General features: G+C 38.2%; 4 protein-coding genes across 4 annotated transcripts; all 4 read left to right on the top strand.

Moving 5' to 3' along the window:
• Nucleotides 1-510: 510 nt before the first annotated feature.
• On the top strand, nucleotides 511-1,785 carry LOC149659292 (uncharacterized). The gene has a single exon (XM_089844060.1). It carries the CDS (start codon nucleotides 511-513, stop codon nucleotides 1,783-1,785), a length of 1,275 nt encoding a protein of 424 aa, XP_089700186.1.
• Nucleotides 1,786-1,980: 195 nt separating this feature from the next.
• Nucleotides 1,981-3,279, top strand: LOC149659293 (uncharacterized). Its single transcript, XM_089844061.1, has 2 exons — nucleotides 1,981-2,595; nucleotides 2,713-3,279. The coding sequence occupies exons 1-2, from the start codon at nucleotides 1,981-1,983 to the stop codon at nucleotides 3,277-3,279; spliced, it is 1,182 nt and encodes a 393-aa protein (XP_089700187.1).
• Nucleotides 3,280-3,314: 35 nt separating this feature from the next.
• Nucleotides 3,315-4,421, top strand: LOC149659294 (uncharacterized). Its single transcript, XM_089844062.1, has one exon. The coding sequence runs from the start codon at nucleotides 3,315-3,317 to the stop codon at nucleotides 4,419-4,421; it is 1,107 nt and encodes a 368-aa protein (XP_089700188.1).
• Nucleotides 4,422-4,494: 73 nt separating this feature from the next.
• On the top strand, nucleotides 4,495-5,514 carry LOC149659295 (uncharacterized). The gene has a single exon (XM_089844064.1). It carries the CDS (start codon nucleotides 4,495-4,497, stop codon nucleotides 5,512-5,514), a length of 1,020 nt encoding a protein of 339 aa, XP_089700190.1.
• The last annotated feature ends 13,274 nt before the right edge of the window (nucleotides 5,515-18,788 follow it).

The following is an 18,788-nucleotide window of genomic DNA, read 5'->3' on the forward strand; positions in this document are numbered from 1 at the left end:
CTTAAGTTTATATAATCTTCTTGACACGGAGAGGTAATATTTTGGTTTTCCCAACTTGTTGTAAACCAGAAAGGACGTGTTTTTCGCTTCAAATAAAGTTGTTTTTTTCATTAAGTTTATATCGACGTTTAGTGTTGTTAATTTTAATTCGCCAACGTAAGTTAAGTTTAGTCTGAAACTATTTCGAATCGTTTCATGGTGCCGAAAAAATCCGGGATTGATTAAAATTTAGAAATTATAACTAAACACTTATTTAGTAATTAGAAAAAGTGAGAAAAACTGAAGTCGAGACTTGCGAGAAGTTTATAGCCGTTAAAAAGTATGTGAATTTTCAACGAAACCTGTATGGATAATAGAATTTCGTGAACTTTCCAAGAAGTTAAAGTTAATTTCAACGAGACTTTTAAAACCGTGAGACCGTTCAAAGAAACCTGTTCCGAGTACGCGAATTTCTTGAACTTTCAAAGGATATTAGCGAGGTTTTAAATCGAGAAGCAGATCGTTTTAATTATGGATCCACACAAAAGAAACATTAGCAAAAGAGGATACGCGAGAGGAACTTTAACGCGATTGGACAATGAAATATCTCAAGTGTTAGGAGCAACGTCTCTAAGTGTAACCAACGCCATTTTAACAAAGTACATTCTACAATTAGAAAAAATCGAATCTAATATAAGTGACTTAAATGAAAAGGTGCAAGAAGGCTTTAACACGGAACCTGAGTTAGAAAAGGACTTACATGACTGTGAACTGATTCAAAGTAAAATAATAGATTTAAAAGCAAAATGCCTGGACGTTCAACATGATCTACAATCAGCAAACCAACGGTCAGGAGCATCGAATACCACGCAAATAGTAAGCCCAAACCCATCTCCTTTATCATTTAATAGCGCGCAACTTGCAACCACGAAATTACCGCGAATTGTCATCGAAAAATATTACGGAGATATCAGTAAATGGCAAGAATTTTGGACGTCGTTTGAAACAACTATCCACAATTCTTCGTTACCCGATTCTGGAAAACTTGTTTATCTGAAGAGTTACCTAGGCGGCACAGCTTTAACTAGCATTAGCGCAATTTCCATGACCTATGCTAACGCAATTATCACTCTTCAAGATAGATTTGGAAGAGATGATCTAGTAGAAAAGGCTCACGTTGAAAAAATCAGAAAACTAGAAGCCGTCAGAAAATCTTCAGATATAAAAAGTTTAAGAAGTTTCTTCGACAGCCTGAACATTAGCGTAATGGGTCTTGAAGCACTAAATGTTAAAACGAAATACGGTGGTATTTTAATACCTATAATCACTGAATTGTTGCCAGAAGATATAGTCCTCAGTTTTACCCAGAAGAACAAAAGAGCAGACGCGTTATCGATATATAAGTTGATAGATTTCCTAAAAGAAGACATTGAAAGTAGAGAGCAAGCGTGTAATTTGAAGAAAAGCGTCATCTCCGTTGAGAGAAAACCAGAAAACGCCTTCAATAGAAGCTCTACCTTCAATAAACCGAAGATTGCGTCAACATCTTCCTTCAAGGCAACAGTAGCCCAAGAAAGCCCATGTGGTTTTTGTAAAGGTTCACACAGGATGGAAGACTGTACCGCTCTAACCGCGAAAGAAAGAAAGGAAATTTTCAAGAAAAAGTTCCTCTGCTTTATATGCGCCCAAGGAAGACACATGGCTAGATTTTGTAAGAGGAAAAGAGAAGTTTCATGTAAATTTTGCAATAGATGTCACTCACACATGGTGTGCGAAGAAAAATATCCAGAGGTTAATCAAGGTTAAGAGACGAATGAAGGTCAAGGAAGTGAAACATCAAGTATGTCCACTATCACCTCTAAGAAGGACAGTGTTTCACCACCGATTTATCTCCTTACTGCTTGGGCTAAAATATGTCATGACGGAAAAGAAGTGAAAGTACGATGCTTGTTAGATGACGGGAGTCACTGTACCTATGTTTCGTCCGAATAATGCCAGAAGATGAATTTACCAGTCGTCGGCAAAGAATCCTTGAACCTAACCGTATTTGAAGGGAAGAATAAGAAAATAGAACGTGAGAGAGTACAACTAACCCTAGGAAGTCTCTTCGATTCTCAGAGCATAACTATAGAAGCCATGGTCTCTCCTAAGCTAAGTGGAAATATACCAGGAGTTCCAAGAAAGGATTTGATAAAACTATCCAAAGAAAAGAGGTGGAATTTAGCAGACACGCCACCTCCAGAATCACTCTCCAGCTCAGAAGAAATAACCATGTTACTGGGAGCCGATTATTATTGGAAGGTTTCAAGTGGTAAAACAGAAAGAATTGGTACATCACTCATGGCGCATGACACTATTCTTGGATGGACTATCCATGGTAGAGACGAAGACTCCGAAGAAGAGAAGCCCTCAACTAGCACTTATAATATTTGCGTCTTCAAAGCACTAGTCAATCAAGAAACAAGCGAAGATGAACTCATTTCGGATAACTTGAAAGCCTTTTGGAAATTAGATTCACTTGGAATTGTTGACAAAAGCGACGAAGAGTTAATGAGCCAAAAAACCATTAAAAAAGAATTCGATTCAAAGATTACCTATGACGGAAACCGTTACAGTGTATGTCTTCCGTGGAAAGAAGAGAGAAAACCTTTGAACAACAACTACATTCAAGCTAAAAGATGATTTCAAGGTCAATTAAGGAAGTTTAGACAAAACCCTGAGTTATTTGACAAGTATGCTGACGTCATAGAAACGTACATAGAAAATGGAATCGTTGAGAAAGTAAAAGGCGAAGGTGAAACCAACAAGACATTTTACCTTCCACACAGAGAAGTCATCAAGGAAGAAAGAAGCACAACCAAGCTCAGAGTGGTTTTCGATGGCTCTTCTCACTCTCCAAACTTTCCGTCAATTAACGACTGTCTCCACTCAGGACCAGCTTTGAATGTAGATCTATTAGGTCTTCTCGTCAAATTCAGAAAGAATAAAATCGCCTTCACCGCGGACATAGAAAAAGCGTTTCTCCAAGTGGGACTGTCCGAAAGCGATCGAGATGTGACGAGATTCTTATGGATTAAAAACAGAGAATTAAACCCGGATAAACTTGAATTCGAAGTACTCAGAATGACCCGAGTTTCATTTGGACTGACGTCAAGCCCTTATTTACTCGCGGCAACCATTCGATTTCATATCGAAAAGTACAAAGAAGAATTACCGGAAGCCTACGAACTGTTAAGAGATTTTTATATGTTGATGACCTCGTGGGAGGAGCTCAAGAAGAACAGAAAGCGCTGGATCTAGCTAAAGAAGCTAAAGGCATCTTAAGCACCGCGGCAATGCCTTTACGCAAATTCCAGTCAAACTCGACATGGCTAAAAGACCAACTGTCAGAAGAACAAAGTAATCAAGAATCAAAGGAAATTACCAGTAAACCAGAAAGCACCCTCATGAAAGTATTGGGTATCTCTTGGAAACCAGAAGCGGACGTATTTTGTTTTGATGTCTCGAACCTTCTAACGTTTATCAAAGACAAAAGAAATACGAAGCGATTTATTTTGCAAGCATCCTCACGTATTTTTGATCCAATTGGGTTGATATCACCATTCACAGTTAGAATCAAGTGCGTCTACCAAGAATTATGGAAACGTGGCACTGATTGGGACCAAGAAATAGATCCAGATTTAACTGAAAATTGGAACAAATGGTGCCTGGAATTGCAGCACATGTCTGAATTAGAAATTCCAAGACATTACGGTTCTAACTTTGGAAAACTTCAGCTACATTGCTTCACTGATGCCAGCGAGAGGGCATTCGGAGCCGTTGTCTATATTCGATCAATAGAAGAAAATGGCACTCCCAAAGTACTATTAGTGGCGTCTAAGAGTCGTGTTTCGCCTTTGAAGAAACTGGCAGTTCCTAAACTAGAGCTTATGGGAGCTATAATTGGATCCAGATTGATGAAAACAATTAAATCTAATTTCGAAAAGGAGAAACCCATTTTACATTTTTGGTGCGACAACCAATCATTCATTTCCTGGATCAAAAGTAACGCCACAGAGTGGAAGCCTTTCGTAGAGAACCGCGTTTGCGAAATCCAGGAACTAACGGAACCAGTACAATGGAAATACGTTCCTACCAAACAGAATCCAGCCGACTTTCTCACGCGTGGCCTAACAATAGATGGACTTAAAGCGAACGATACCTGGTGGACAGGACCAGAGTTTTTAAAGAAGCCTGAATCAGAATGGCCTGTTCAACCTGCCAGATATATCAAATCAGATGAAGCTGAAGCAGAAAAAAGGCCTAAGTACAGACCCTCCATTGTCTTATACGCGAGCGAAATGTCAACCAAAAGGATTGAACCTGTATTTAAACTAGAGAACTACAGTAGTCATTCGAGAGTCTTAAGAGTCTTGGATAAGAAGGTTTATTTTCAACTGTAAGAATCCAACCAAGAAAATTAAAGGAGAATTAAGCACAGAAGAAATCGACCAAAGCGAAATTTATTGGATTAAAATGGCGCAACAGGAAACCTCTCTAAGAGAAATAAAGGCTCTTAAGGAAAAACGGGAGATTCATCAAGGTTCATTACTGTCAGAATTGAAGCCCTTCTTAGACCAAGACGGTTTATGTAGAATAGGAGGTAGACTTGGCTTCGCAAACATGACATTTGATGAAAGACATCCAATTATCCTGCCAACCGAACATCATTATACCTACCTTCTAATCCAGAAGCAACACAAAAATGTAATGCACATGAGCGTCACCGCAACTCTTTCGAGTCTTAGAGGAAGGTACTGGATTTCGCGAGGACGGCAGATCGTGAAGAAACAATTGGCCGGTTGTGTAACATGCAAGAGAATGAAATCGCGTCCGTTCGTTCGCGAAACCGCGCCTTTACCTCCAGAACGTATCAACGCGAGTCCGGCTTTCGAAACGACAGGAGTAGACTTTGCAGGTCCGGTCTATGTTAGATGTTATGACGAAAAGGAAGCAAAGTTCATTCAATCGAAAACTAAAAGTTACATCGCGCTTTTCACTTGCGCAATAACTCGGGCAGTGCATCTCGAATTGGTTTCGGATTTGAGCACTGAAAATTTTATATTGGCTCTCAAACGGTTTGTCGGTCGTCGAGGCGTATGTAGACTTTTCTTGTCGGACAATTCAAAAACATTTAAAAGACCAGAAATGGAATTGTCAAAACTTTGGAACTCGGTCCTCACACCAGAAACTAAACAATATTTCGGAGAAAATAAAATTGAGTGGAAATTTATTGTAGATTATGCCCCATGGTGGGGAGGAATATGGGAAAGGATGGTAAGGGCAGTGAAGGACTGTTTAAAGAAGGTTTTAGGCACAGCTCTATTGTCTTACGAAGAGTTCGAAACGGTTTTGATAGAAGTTGAATCAGTAGTTAATTCTCGCCCTATTACCTTTACCGCTAGTGACCATAACGAGCCTTCACCCCTTACTCCATCCCATTTCCTTATTGGAAAGAGACTTGACGCTCTTCCCCCACGGAAATTTAAATTGTAGGAGTTAGAACACAGAAGACATGATCTAACAAGTAGATGGAAACACCGTCAAGAGTTAGTAAACAGATTTTGGGTTAGGTGGCGGAAAGAATACCTGCTAGAGCTCAGAACAGCTCAGATAATTAAAAATGGAACCAAATGGTCAGCTCAGATTAAAGTAGACGACATATTTTAATAAAGGATGATAAGTTGCCAAGACATCTTTGGAAATTAGGAAAGGTATTGGAACTCCATCTAGGACGAGATGGAATATGTCGGTCTGTTTCAATTAAGAAAAGTTCATTCATCATAAAGCGTCCAGTACAACTTTTGTACCCATTAGAAGTTTAAAAGTAGTTTTTTCTTTTTGTCATTAAGTTTAAAAAAAAATTGATTGTAAAAATAAGGATTCAAAGAACCCTCATTTGGGGGGAGTGTAACGAAAACATGATTTTTTTATATAGTTAACCGTTCTAAGTTTTATTTGCTCATGACAGAGCCCGAGGAAAAATATCGTCGCGAAAAATCCCCTTTCGTACCAAAAACGTTAAAGAAGATGGTTCGCCTTGATAAGTTGATAAGCGGCCTTTTGCCTACCCTTATCTACCTAGATAAAAACACCTATTGTGAGCAGCATGGACACTAGTGGAAAATTTGGTGATTCACGCGTTCTTGGTACGAGAGAGGCCTCCTATTTTTAAGATACTGTACCCTTTCTATAGAGAGGGTAGTTGTAAACTTTTTGTAAACCCGAAAGGACGTGTTTTTCGCTTCAAATAAAGTTGTTTTTTCATTAAGTTTATATCGACGTTTAGTGTTGTTAATTTTAAGTCGCCAACCTCAGTTAAGTTTAGTCTGAAACTATTTCGAATCGTTTCACACGCCATTCAATAATACTTTCTTACTTACTTTGAACTGCAAAAACTAGTGGTTTGCATATACATAAATGTAGTATAGTTTAACTAAAATGTAAACACCCATTTCAAATATTAATATCAAAAGATGTTCTTGAAATATCGTAATGAAACGGAGCATTAGTGCTACAAAGCTAGTAAAGGCATCGCATTTCCAAAAAATTTTCGTTTTATATTGTAAAAAAAAAGGTAATTATAATTTTGTTGTATTTCTTCACACACCAACACAAGGGAAACTGCTAAAGTGGTGCACTAATGTCACAACGGACGCTTACAGACACACAGATAGACGACTTTATTACTCCTTCTGTATAAAAATTGAGCTAAGAAATAAGAGTATCTTAAAATATCAAAGTAAAGGTAATTAATATTATATATTTTCGTCGTTAATATTTCATCTTATTGCGCATTACATCGTTTTGAGAAAGAACAATTAAACACTCTTGAGAGACTGGACTAATATTGACGTTTGAAATGAAGCATACGCCGGTTGTTTCGCCATACGCAAATCGGTAGTATATAAAGATTACGAATTCCAATGATGTAAATGACAGCGCAATTGCATAAAGCTTTGAAGGAAGCACTGAGTTACAATCTCCTCGGTATTTTAAGTCAATCACACAATAAAACTTGTATTTAAAAAAATTGCGTCATCTTTTGGCTAAAATTGTGCTGGCATAAACCAGAAGCTGCATATGGGCATCTTTCGCATATAACCTAATTTTGAATACTAAGACCTTGAATTTTAATATTAAATTTAAAATGGGTTTCTGGATTTTTTACCTCTCCGAGTGAAGATGACGGTACGGAGAGGTATTACATCGGACCTGCCTGTCAGCGCGTTCGCACATAAAAAATTGGAGCAAACGCGTTCACAGAAAGCAATTTTTGGCTTCTATTCCCATCATTTCACCAAAGATGCACGCAGTAACAATTTTTCTTATAATTTATGATATAATGTGAATCAAAGCGCCTTATATACCCCAAATTTCCAAAAATTGTTAAAGAGGCATACACTTGTATTCAAACGTCAACAATAGCAATGTTTTAAATGATTTTAGGAATAAAGTTTCTTGAAACTATTTAACTAATATTAAGGTAAGTTAATTACGATTAATATAATAATTATCAATTATATTTATTTGATTATGAGAAAAACCTCTTAATTTCGTCTCGACTTGGAGTAGTCTATTTTAGTTTATCATAAGAAAATAGCTCATAGCTCCCTGTAAGTATGAAACTCTTAACAGCATTTTCATCCATATTTTCCGGCGCATCGTGCTTTTCGCGAACCCCTTAGGCGGCGGTGCTGGTTTTGTGCCCACCTATTGTAGTACCAAAACTCCTACCACAGGGTGCAAAAGTGTAAGCGAGCTAAATCTGAAAGCAAATGTTGTAGTATGAAAATATTCTACGTTTCATAATTATAGGGTGCCATATATTATTTTCTTATGAATTTATTATTAGTATTTTTAATGGGATAGCTAAATTGTTAAAAGTTTCGGGAACTCATAGGTTTTTGAAATTCCAGCATTACCATCTTTCAAGGTTCTTTTTTCAGAAGTAAAAGGGTTTGTATTCAGCACATACGTATTATATGTTTTTTTAAAATCGAAAGAAGACCCTCTTGCTTCTTTTTTAACTCAGAGGTTTACGCTGTTTGTTCAACCTATGCAAACCTTGCTGTTTTTAGCATTACCATTTTTTAAACCATCAAGGAGTTATCTTAAAAGGGACTACATTGAAACCATTTTTTCAAAGATCCCTGGCATTTCTTTTCAAAAACCAGAAACGGTTTATCAAAGTTGTTTTAAACTAGTAATAGTTTGCTGTTTTTGAAGGCGACCCCTTTAAACCATTTAGTTGGTGCTGTAAAACCCTTAGTGGTTGCTGAGAAAATCATAAACCCTATATAAACCCTTTGAGCACCATTATTTTTAACTGTGCAAATTGTCTGATAAAATTAGGGTAGTGAATCAAATAGTGACATTTTGGTGTTAAACTTTCTGCACCATATCTTTCCACAATTATTTCGAGAAAATCGGGAATCATTATTTCTAATTCGTCTATTTGTTGCAAGGGAATTTTTTCAGCAAATAAAATTTCGCAAATATCACGTAATTTCAAGTAAACTTTCCAATCTTCTGTGCATACGTTAACGAAGTCGTGCAGCATTAATGGAAAAAGTAAGAAAAGACCAAAAATCTCGCTTGCCGAACTTTTTAAGCTACTCTTCCCAGTAATTGCATTTTTAGTTTGAGTTTTAGATTTGTTTATCTCATATTTTTCATAAGGAAATTAATCTATTATTTTATTAATTTCCTTGAGAGTTACTTTATTTCTGATACTAAACGACATAAAAGTTGTTTCAATAAAAACGGAATAACACCAAGTAAATCATGCATGATATCAGGTACTAACTGTTGAGTTAAATCAAAGTAGGACATATTCGTTAAGGGGTTTTAACACCGTACAGAGTCAATTCGTTTGGAATATTTTCGATAAACGACAATGATCAATCCAAAGACCTCAAAACCGTGTCTTTTTCCCATTTTCTTACTCCTATTTCTGAATAATCTGTCATGCAAAACCTGCATATCCTACCAGAGGAGAAATACGGCACAAAACCACCAATTTTATGCTGATCAAGGTTATCACCACTAATAATTGATACGTAGTCCCCAGTGACTCGCCAAAATTTCCAGGAGGTTTGAGAATTTCGGACCACCCGTAATTTTCGACATCATTAGAATTTGCTGGGGAAATTAAGTGTATATCTTCTAATTTTGACCGATACTTGTATTTTCGGTTTAAAATGGAAAAATAGCATCCTAATGTTTTGTGCACTCTTCGTTTTGAGCCTAATGGATTGACGATCTCAAACTCATCCCAATATATTTGGAAATGTATGGTTTTAGCAGATAGTTTGATCAAATTTCATACAAAATGAACTGTTTAGAAAATGAGAAACAACTTGTATATCTAATTCCCTTTTTGACCTTTTCATGATAACGAAATTAATCGCTTTGCTTGAAGATATTCGCGATGGTACGTAACAATAGTACGTAACGGAAATGTTGTTTTCATCCATTCCAGCGGATTGAGCAAATTTTACTTGAATTGGTTCTACCATTCCCATCTCCAATATGCATATCCTCTTAATTTTGTGAATGTAATTTAGAAAATCAAACGCAGCACTCAAAGTCTCGATGTCACTGTAAACTATTTCCCTCTGGTCACTTTTATCTAGATTATCATCTTTGTTGAAAACCTTTTTAGCTTGAGCTGTTAATACAAACTAATTAAGTCATTTAATAAATCTTGAATAACAGAATAAGCTAACCTGTGCTGCTCACTGTATTTAAGTAAAATTAACCAAATAGAATTTTTAAAATTTAATGGATCAGACGCATTATCCTTATTTTCCAGATCTTGATCCATAAAACTGTTAAACTCATAATTTCCGCTATTATCATCTGTATAGTTTTGATTATCGTCAGAAAGATCTTCCGTGTCAGGGCCGTTGTTTTCCTGTAAAGCTGTTGGGTATTTTTTCCTTAGATGTCGGCGAAAGTACAATAATTTATGTGAACTCGACCACACGAACTACACCACACTTTATCTGAAAATTTGATTCATTCTTATGTTTCAGTAGAATATGATTCAACAGCAACGAGTATTTTTGGCTAAAATACGTACACCTCTCACAACTTAAAAGTTTCATAATATTATCACTCATTACTGTTCAAAAAAGTTTAATAAATACTAAATAATCGAAACACCTTGGTTAAAACCACAACATATTTAAATTTTCAAGGCAACTTTTTGGTGACTCGACTACGAGAATGATAATTATTTCACTGAGCCGTGATCAATGTCCATAGATATAAAACATTAACTAAATTTTATTGCGTATTATCGCGATGAAAGTCTTTTAACATTAAATAATATGTGCACAACAGTATGCCTAACATACGAAAAAATTAAAAGATTTTAAACTTTAAACTAAAAAAGAAAATTGCGATGATTTAAAATTAAGAAGAGAAAATTCAAGCCATAATACATTGAAAAACAGGCAGATGTTTAAATGTATGGTATTTTTAGCTTGTTAATTTACATTAGGTCTATGTCAGTGTAATCGTGGGGGAAAGGAAACGCTAGAAATGGGACTTTGACTCTATTGAATTTCTACCGTTGCCATTTCGCTGCTATAGGAACGAAGTAGAGTGAAATATTTTTGGCCTAAACGAGGATTCAATTTGCAACAGTACATGTTCGCCTACGCTACAATACAGGGAGGCTCGCTATTAAACTTGCGATTTGTCCCTCATCCGATATCACTATCGATACAGAAAAGTGTAAGAATTCAAAAGAATCTTGGTGTTTTTTTTTGATCAATATAAAAAGTAATAGATGCATAATTTTTCGATTCCGTTTGTAAAGACTGAGTTGCAAATAAATATGTCGTTAAATAGCATTGAAAAACGTGACATTTTGGCTGTATTCGGTCCAACCTGGAGGGTCCGGTCCAATGAGACACAAGCCTAAGTTTCGGCCTTTTATAATTTATTAATCAACGAGAAAATAAAAAATGTTTTATTTGCGGAAATTGCAAGGAAATGAGTTATGAAAAACTGTGCGATTAAAGGGACATTACAACGGGCTGGCTATTGTTCGTTAAAGTGTCCCTTGAAAAAAATTGGAGGCTCCAAAATCAATTGGAAAACCATGATAATAAATTAATTTTAAAAAGAAATCTTACGACCTTGATCATTTTTCACTTCAGAATCCCTTTAAGGTCGACTGATATAGTGTTCTGTCCTCGCTGATATCGTTAATTTTGACTGATATTGTATTTTGCTGAACTCTAGATAAACGCTTCCTTAATATGGCTCTAGGTAGAAGTTAACTGCTATTACCACCACAGCACTTTCGATCACGCGAGCTGCGAGCGCGTGATCGAGTGAGCTATGTGCTATAACAGACGGGGGTTTTACAAAACGTGACGTCACGTGACAATCTCGCTGCTAAAAGCTATAATCACGTGTATAGAAAATAATTCACCAACAACGTATAAATATATATAAAGTCTCTAGTTACATTATTAACGCCACAATTACATTTTCGTCTAAAAATATTGAAATTTTGTATTAACAACGATATAGCCACGGCAACACGTATTATTTTCCAGCCTGGTTTTAATTCAGGTGCCATTACTATACGTTAATATATCGTCGATATAAAATAGAGCCCTAGGCTGGCCGCTGCAAATATCACTTAACAATATTTAACACTTAAGGTTTATAATTACGCCTCGTTAACTTTAATCTCAATTTAATTTCTCAATTAATAACGTCATTAATTAGACGAAATTAATTATTTTTAAAAATGACTAGTATTCAATTCAGGTTTTTCCCGTCGCGGTATTTATTTTCCGTCCCGGTATTTATTTTTCCGTCACCGTATTTATATTCCGTCGCGGTATTTATTTATCCGTCGCGGTTTCTAATGTTCACGGTTCTGAATTCGGCATTTCGGTAAAATAGTCGAAAAGGTTCAGTGTGTTTAGGGTTTGGTACGATGGGAGGATTTGATATTCGGAATTCTCCTTTTTTCAGCAGTTCAGACGTTCAGCAGATTAGTCAATCCCTGATTTGGGAGTGTTTCGAATGATCTGGTAGGAATTCGAGTGACAATTTTAATGATTACATTGATTTTAATCGATCCTCAGTGATTTTTATAGTGATTTGAATGATTTACTAGTGATTTCACACTGAGTTGCGCGCGGGAATTTGTGCAGGGATTTGATTGATTTCATAGCGATTTTCGTGGTTGGCTTGATTTTTGAAGTGATTACATACGTCATTTGTATGATTTGAATTTGCCTAGGTGGGTGTACGAGATTTGAAGGAGCGACGGGGACCCTCGTAACTTCTCTAATTAATAACCCTGGATGGATGTGAAGGGAGGAGATGTCTTTGAATATGCCTTTCTTTTATAGTGTACTAGCACTGCCAGAGACAAAAGAAATGATCCTATCCCTCAATTTCCTATTAGTTCACCCTCTCTTTAAAGCGCATAAACTAATTAAAAACAGGGAGCACAATTCGACTTGCCTTAATATACTATATCTATATACACGCGAACAAAATAAATTACCATAAACAGGAATCCGTGTCATTTTAGAAACGGGAATGGAGAACGGTTAACCCTTACTTCAGTTATTCCGACTCATAGCCCAAAGGCGGGAGGGTCATAACGACAGAGGTAAAAAGGAAACTATGTATTTTTCGTCGTACCCGTTAGCAACGTCATCATAACTTAGTTTAAGTGAGACAATAAGATAATTTAATATTTTTGTTACGTTTTGGAGGGAGAAAGGCTCTATGAGTCGCACTGAAGTAAATACTAACCGTTCTCCATTCCTGCTTGTAAAATTACATTTATCCCTGATAATATTAATGAGCAATGTTTATTTAAAACGCACCTTTTTAAATCCAATTTAATGAGGTCGGAGGTATTTTTAGCCACATCGTGGGTCATAGTTTGACCTCGCCTGTTGTTGGCGGCGGCGGCGGCGGCGGTGTCGTGAAAGAGAACCGCAATAAGCCTGGATCCCAATTGGCAAATAAAAGAACGCGAAATAATTTATCGCTGGGCGAAATTTCTTGGCGATAATTTATTCGCCGGAGCCTCCGTTCCCATTTGCCGGGAATTTTGAATCGATAGATCGCGCGCGCGAGATTTATTTTAGGCTAACGTTAAGCCTATTATTCTTTTCGTACGGCTTAAAATGGAAAACATAAATTATGAAAATGCTGGAAGGTTGAATTTAACGCTAATTAACGTTATGTTATTTTACACTGTTTATAACAAATTCATCGCTTCGAAAGTTAGATGCTTTTGGGTTAGGGACATATTTCAAAAAAGGCCTGAGCAAGGTTATTTCAAAAATCTCATTCGGGAAATGAGAGAAGTTCACCGTGAAAGCTTCTTCAGGTAAGAAATAATGAATTATCAGAACTTCAATTCGGATTCTATAAAGTTTTATTTTTGAATACATTTTTTAGGATGTCACCTGAGCAGTTCGATACTATATTAAGCTTGATAAAGCCAAAGACAGAAAAAAGAATACTAGGTTCCGAGAAGCTGTTTCTGCTAATGAAAGACTGGCTCTCACCCTACGGTAGTTGTGGGTAATTGTAAATTTTAGCTAAGCTGTAAGTTATACACGTAATTCTGTCATTAGGTTTCTAGCTAGCGGTGATACGCAAGTTAGCTTCTCCTTTGGTTTTCGGCTAGGAAGATCTACGTTATGCAAAATTATAAAAGAAACCTGTCAAGGAATGTGGGAGGTTCTTTCTCCTACATAATTACATTTTCCTAAGTCAATTAATGAGTGGCTCGAGATAGCATCTGGTTTTGAAAATAGATGGGATTTACGACATTGCCTGGGAGCAATAGATAGAAAACAAGTACAAATCGAATGTCCAGCTAAAACTGGCTCGAAATTTTTCAATTACAAGGGCACATTCAGCATAATTCTCATGGGCTTATGCGACTCCCATTATCGGTTCAAAATGGTTGATATCGGCAATTTCGGAAGGCAGAGTGATGGGGGGGTATTTTTCCTTTCTAATTTCGGAATTACGCTACGCAATAAGAAACTAAATCTACGAAAAGAAAGCGTAATGCCCAATTCGGATCTTGTACTACCTTATTTTTTTGTTGGAGATGAAGCTTTCCCTCTTATGGAAAACCTTATGCGCCCATATCCAGGAAAATATTTGAACTACGCGAAGAAATTGTACAATTTCAGAATATGCCGGGCTCGTCGTGTTATAGAGAACACCTTTGGAATAATGGTAGCCAGATGGAGAATATTCAAAACCCCTATTAAAGGTAGCCCAAAAAATATTGATGAGATCATAAAGGCTTGCGTTGTCTTGCATAATTTCATGTTGTCTGATGATTTTGGCAAGCCCACACATCATCGAATGTACGCGCCTCCTGGATTTGCTGACACTGAGGATGCGGATGGAAATGTGATAAATGGGATGTGGAGAGATATAGTTGCTGGTGATGTCTTGCATAATAATGTTCGTCAACCTGGACCAAACAGGTACAAGAAAACTGCCGGCCAAATACGAGACCTATTAGCAGAATACCTCGTACAAGATAGTAAAGTTCCTTGGCAAGATGCCTACGTTCGACGAGGGGCTATCTAAAGTTACCAGAAATGAGATCCACAAGAATTTTCGTAAGAATTTTAATAAATTTATGTACAACGCATAAAAACAAAAACAATTTATAAGGAGCTCAGCTCTATTTGTTTTTATTGTTATTATGTTTAAAATAAATAAATATTATCGCTTGGCTACATAGTTTCTTTAAGATGAATGTCACTCTTCTTCCGCTTCTTCTTCAAAAAATATAGTTTCCACTTTCATTGGAAGAGTCCTTTGTTTTTTCGTTGGTAAACGTCGAAATCTTTCAGCCAGACTGGAGAAATATAAGGTTATTTCATCTTTTGAACACACAGGCTGTGAAACTGGAGCAAATTCTCTATGTTCTCCTTTGCAATTTAAATGAGTGAACTCATTTCCGAAGCTATCTTGCGCTTGTTGGTGGAACTTTTAGGGGCATCATATATCTTGCGCTTCTCACTTTCAGATAAGCAAGTTTCGTTTCTTCGTTGGTGATAATCAGGTGTTGTGTTCTCATTTCTATTTTCATTTGCGTTATTTACTGATACGTTTGAATCTATATCAATAGTAACCCTAAAGGAAAAACATAATTAGAAACGTATGCGATAATGAAGTACCATACAGAAGCGCATAATTAACTCTCCATAGTAGGAAAGGACAGACTGCACAAATATTGTGAAAAAACTCAAACCCCAAAGTATCTGCAGACATAACGGCGCTAATATTTTCCAGGTAATCCTCATTTTTGCTGAGATCACTATAGTCACAGACATTTTTCATTTGATTCAATAATTGGTTAGCTAATTGGCTTTTTTCTTTGTAAGCTGCTTTATTAGCTTTTTGTTCAGTGGAAATATTGTCCCTTATTAATTCCAAATCACAGTTTGATGATGAACTATATAAAAAATGTTTGCTTTAAATTAATTATTGAGATTATAATCCAAAATACAACTTACTCTTTACGCTGCAAAGACTCGCACAAAACACTCTCTAAAATGCTGTACATTCTCCATTAGGGATTTTTTATCTCAATAGTACCAGCTCCACACCTAGTACTAATCTCTTTTTCCCGTTTTAGTTTCATGTAAGTATATCTCAAACCTTTCCATTTTTTCTTGGCTACTACTCCTATGGAAATTTGTGTTTACATATTATTACACCACGCAAAGCATTGACATGAATTGAGCGATTGTCAACCACCTTGCATTAAAATGATTATATAAACAAACAGGTTGAAATCAGAAACGAATTTAATTAAACTCTCAGATCTTACTTGCTATATTGAATTTTTCTGCGATGACGTCCCAGCGATTGTCCTTCTTTCTTATATCCTTATAATCAGACTCGATAGGGTCATAAAAATACGGAGTTTTCCTAACCTCTTCCACAAATAATTCAGTATTTAGGGAAATTTTTTCTCTGTGCTTTTTATCTTCCGCGGTTGCGACTCCATTTTTATTATATAAATTGTAAATTACTCTCCGAGGGTTCGATTGAGCAAACTGTTAAACCTTAAAGGTAGAACAAACCGAGACAGCGAGAATTAGGCCTAAAACAAAACCCGAAACGATCGAGCAGACGACACCACAAGAGTTCAAGAGAGAGGACAGGGAGGGATCTAGGTTTTGATTGGTTGTTTCAAGGACGAATTTTTTTTCCTTTTTCGCCTTGACTAGAAAAATAGAACAAGTCAGTCGCTCCGTTTCGCGAAAGTGATTTTTTGTCGGCGAATATGAAAAATTCGCTCAATTTTATCGCGTTGATCATTTCGCGCTCAATTTTCGTCCTGTTTTCGCCAAGTGGGAACCAGGCTTTAGGCTCTAAAAGATATTTTTGGTCAAAGTCGCGAAACGTTACCAAATGCCCGAAATGTCAAGTTGAGCAAAATTCGGAAAATATTGTTGAAAGCAACATTTTCAATCTTCCACTAGAAAACCGAGATAAAATTCATTGGAAATCTCTAGAAAAAAGGATGAGATTAACAGAGATGAGATGCGTTTTCTGTAATAATCCAACAATACAAGAGCGTGATGTATTATGATATCCAGCGGAAAGTACGTTTTTCTGTGCCTTCTACGGGGAGATTATTATTATTGTTGTTGTTGAGGAGGGCACGCGCCCTAGCACCGATGCCAAAGGCATATTGTGCATCCTCATATTCAGGCCTTGAATAGGCCCGTAGCTGCAGCGTAGCGAAGAATTCGCTCCACCGTAATAGAGGAGACCCTCGAGGGTTCCAATGCATGTGAATGAAAATATTCTAGTCTAAGCGATGCGAAGCAGTCGCACTCGCAAAGTACGTGAGCGGATGTTTCTTCCTTCTCCTGACACGACCTACAAAGAGGGTCGTCGGCAAAACCCATCAGATGGAGGTGCCTATTAAGCCGACAGTGCCCGGTCAGAAGACCGGTGGCCAACCTAATATCCCATCTGCTGAGCGAAATTAGGTCTCTAGCACGAGACCTGCAGGGACCATTGACTAACTGTTTTGTCTGTCTCTGGCCCTCCATGTTATGCCAGAGCTGGTTTTGTATGACAGTCAACCTGTCTTGCAGACTCCGTTTGACGTGCCCGTAGGGGATGGGGACGGCCGGCTCCGGCCCCAAGAGCTTGGCCTCCGCGCCCCTTTTCGCAAAACTATCGGCTTGCTCATTGCCATATTATCCGCTATGCCCTGGCACCCAGTACAACAGAACCCTGTTGCAGGACGCCAGCCGCGCTCGCAGATCAAGGCAGCTGCGCACCAGTTGTGAAGTAATCTGACACTGGTTCAGCGCGTTCAGGGCGGCTTGACTGTCAGAATAAATTCCCACAGTCCGTCCGGTATACCCTTTGTTAATGCAGTAATCTGCGCAATAACAGATCGCGGCAATTTCCGCCTGGAACACACTAGCAAAGGTGCCCAGGCAAGCAGAAAAGCCGACCCTTGTGGTTTGGCAGTAATAGCCGGCGCCAGCGCCGGAATCAGTCTTGGAACCATCGGTGAACCAAATAGTTTCACCCCAGTGCCAAGAGGCAGTAGGTTAGTCCACTCTGCTCGACTGGGGAAGTGGATGCTGAATGGCTTAGTGAAATCAAAACTGGTAACGGTTTTGTCAGAGCACATCGTTAACGACGGCTCAAGTGCGGCGTTCTCCCGAAAGAGCTTCGTATGGCTGTAATCCCAGAGTATTGGAACCCAACAGCCATTAATGTTGAGCCTGTAGGCCCCATGACAGCCTCCTCCTCAATGAAGAAATGAAGAGGATGCATGTCAAGGAGCACCTCCAGGGAAGCAGTTGGGGTCTATCTCATGGCCCTCGTAACTTCAATGCAGGCAAGCCTTTGAAGCTTGCACAGGGCAGCCTGCACCGTCTCGAGCCGGACCCTTGTCCACCAGACAAGTGCCCCGTAGGATAGTATGGGTCTGATGATCCCAGTATAGAGCCAGTGTACAGCCTTGGGGTTGAGGCCCCAAGTCTGGAAGACAGAGCTCCTGGTCCTCCAGAAAAGCATCTTGGCCTTCTTGATGAACCTATCAAGATACGGCTTCCATGTGAGTCTGCAATCAAAGGTCATCCCTAGGTATTTCACCTCGGAGGACTTGGCCAAAGAAAGAGATATTATTGAACAGATCCTTAGTATTCTTCCTCGTTAAAGGAACAAGGACAGTTTTATCAGGATTAACAGTGAGGTTAACCGCCTGACACCATTGCTCCACGCTAGAGAGAGCAGATCTCATGAGTGCGGTAACAGTATCCGGGAACTTCCCGTTAAAGACTATCGCTACATCGTCCGCATACCCGAAGCAGCTACAGCCCCCAGCACCCCCGAGCCCCTCCAAGAGTTCGTCCACCACCAGGCACCAAAACAGGGGGGAGAGCACTCCACCCTGAGGGCAGCCCCTGCTGGTAGTCACCCCTAGAGAGTCCCCAAGGAGGGACGCCGACACCTTGCGGTCGGTAAGCATGGACTTGATCCAGCGGCCAAGAGTGTCGCTGATGCCAAATCTCTTAACAGCTTCAGTAATAACCGAGCTAGAGACCTTATCAAAGGCCCCCTCGATATCGAGGAAAATGGCCACTTAAAATTCCTTAAACTCGAATGCCCTATCCAGGCAATTCGTAAGGCCATGAAGGGCCGTCTTAGTGGATTTGCCTTTTTGGTAAGCGAGTTATGAAGAAGAGAGAGGAGTT

This window comes from Phalangium opilio, unplaced genomic scaffold, assembly GCF_054372755.1.
Source record: "Phalangium opilio isolate 3A_F unplaced genomic scaffold, DU_Popi_V2 ptg000073l_1, whole genome shotgun sequence".
NCBI lineage: Eukaryota > Metazoa > Arthropoda > Arachnida > Opiliones > Phalangiidae > Phalangium > Phalangium opilio.

Bases quoted from the DNA above. Each gene is read 5' to 3' on its own strand.
- LOC149659294 (XM_089844062.1), top strand. From the start codon at position 3,315: ATGCCTTTACGCAAATTCCAGTCAAACTCGACATGGCTAAAAGACCAA.
- LOC149659293 (XM_089844061.1), top strand. From the start codon at position 1,981: ATGAATTTACCAGTCGTCGGCAAAGAATCCTTGAACCTAACCGTATTT. The intron at 2,596-2,712 runs GTATGTCTTCCG...TTATTTGACAAG, and splicing joins ATGACGGAAACCGTTACAGT to TATGCTGACGTCATAGAAAC.
- LOC149659295 (XM_089844064.1), top strand. From the start codon at position 4,495: ATGGCGCAACAGGAAACCTCTCTAAGAGAAATAAAGGCTCTTAAGGAA.
- LOC149659292 (XM_089844060.1), top strand. From the start codon at position 511: ATGGATCCACACAAAAGAAACATTAGCAAAAGAGGATACGCGAGAGGA.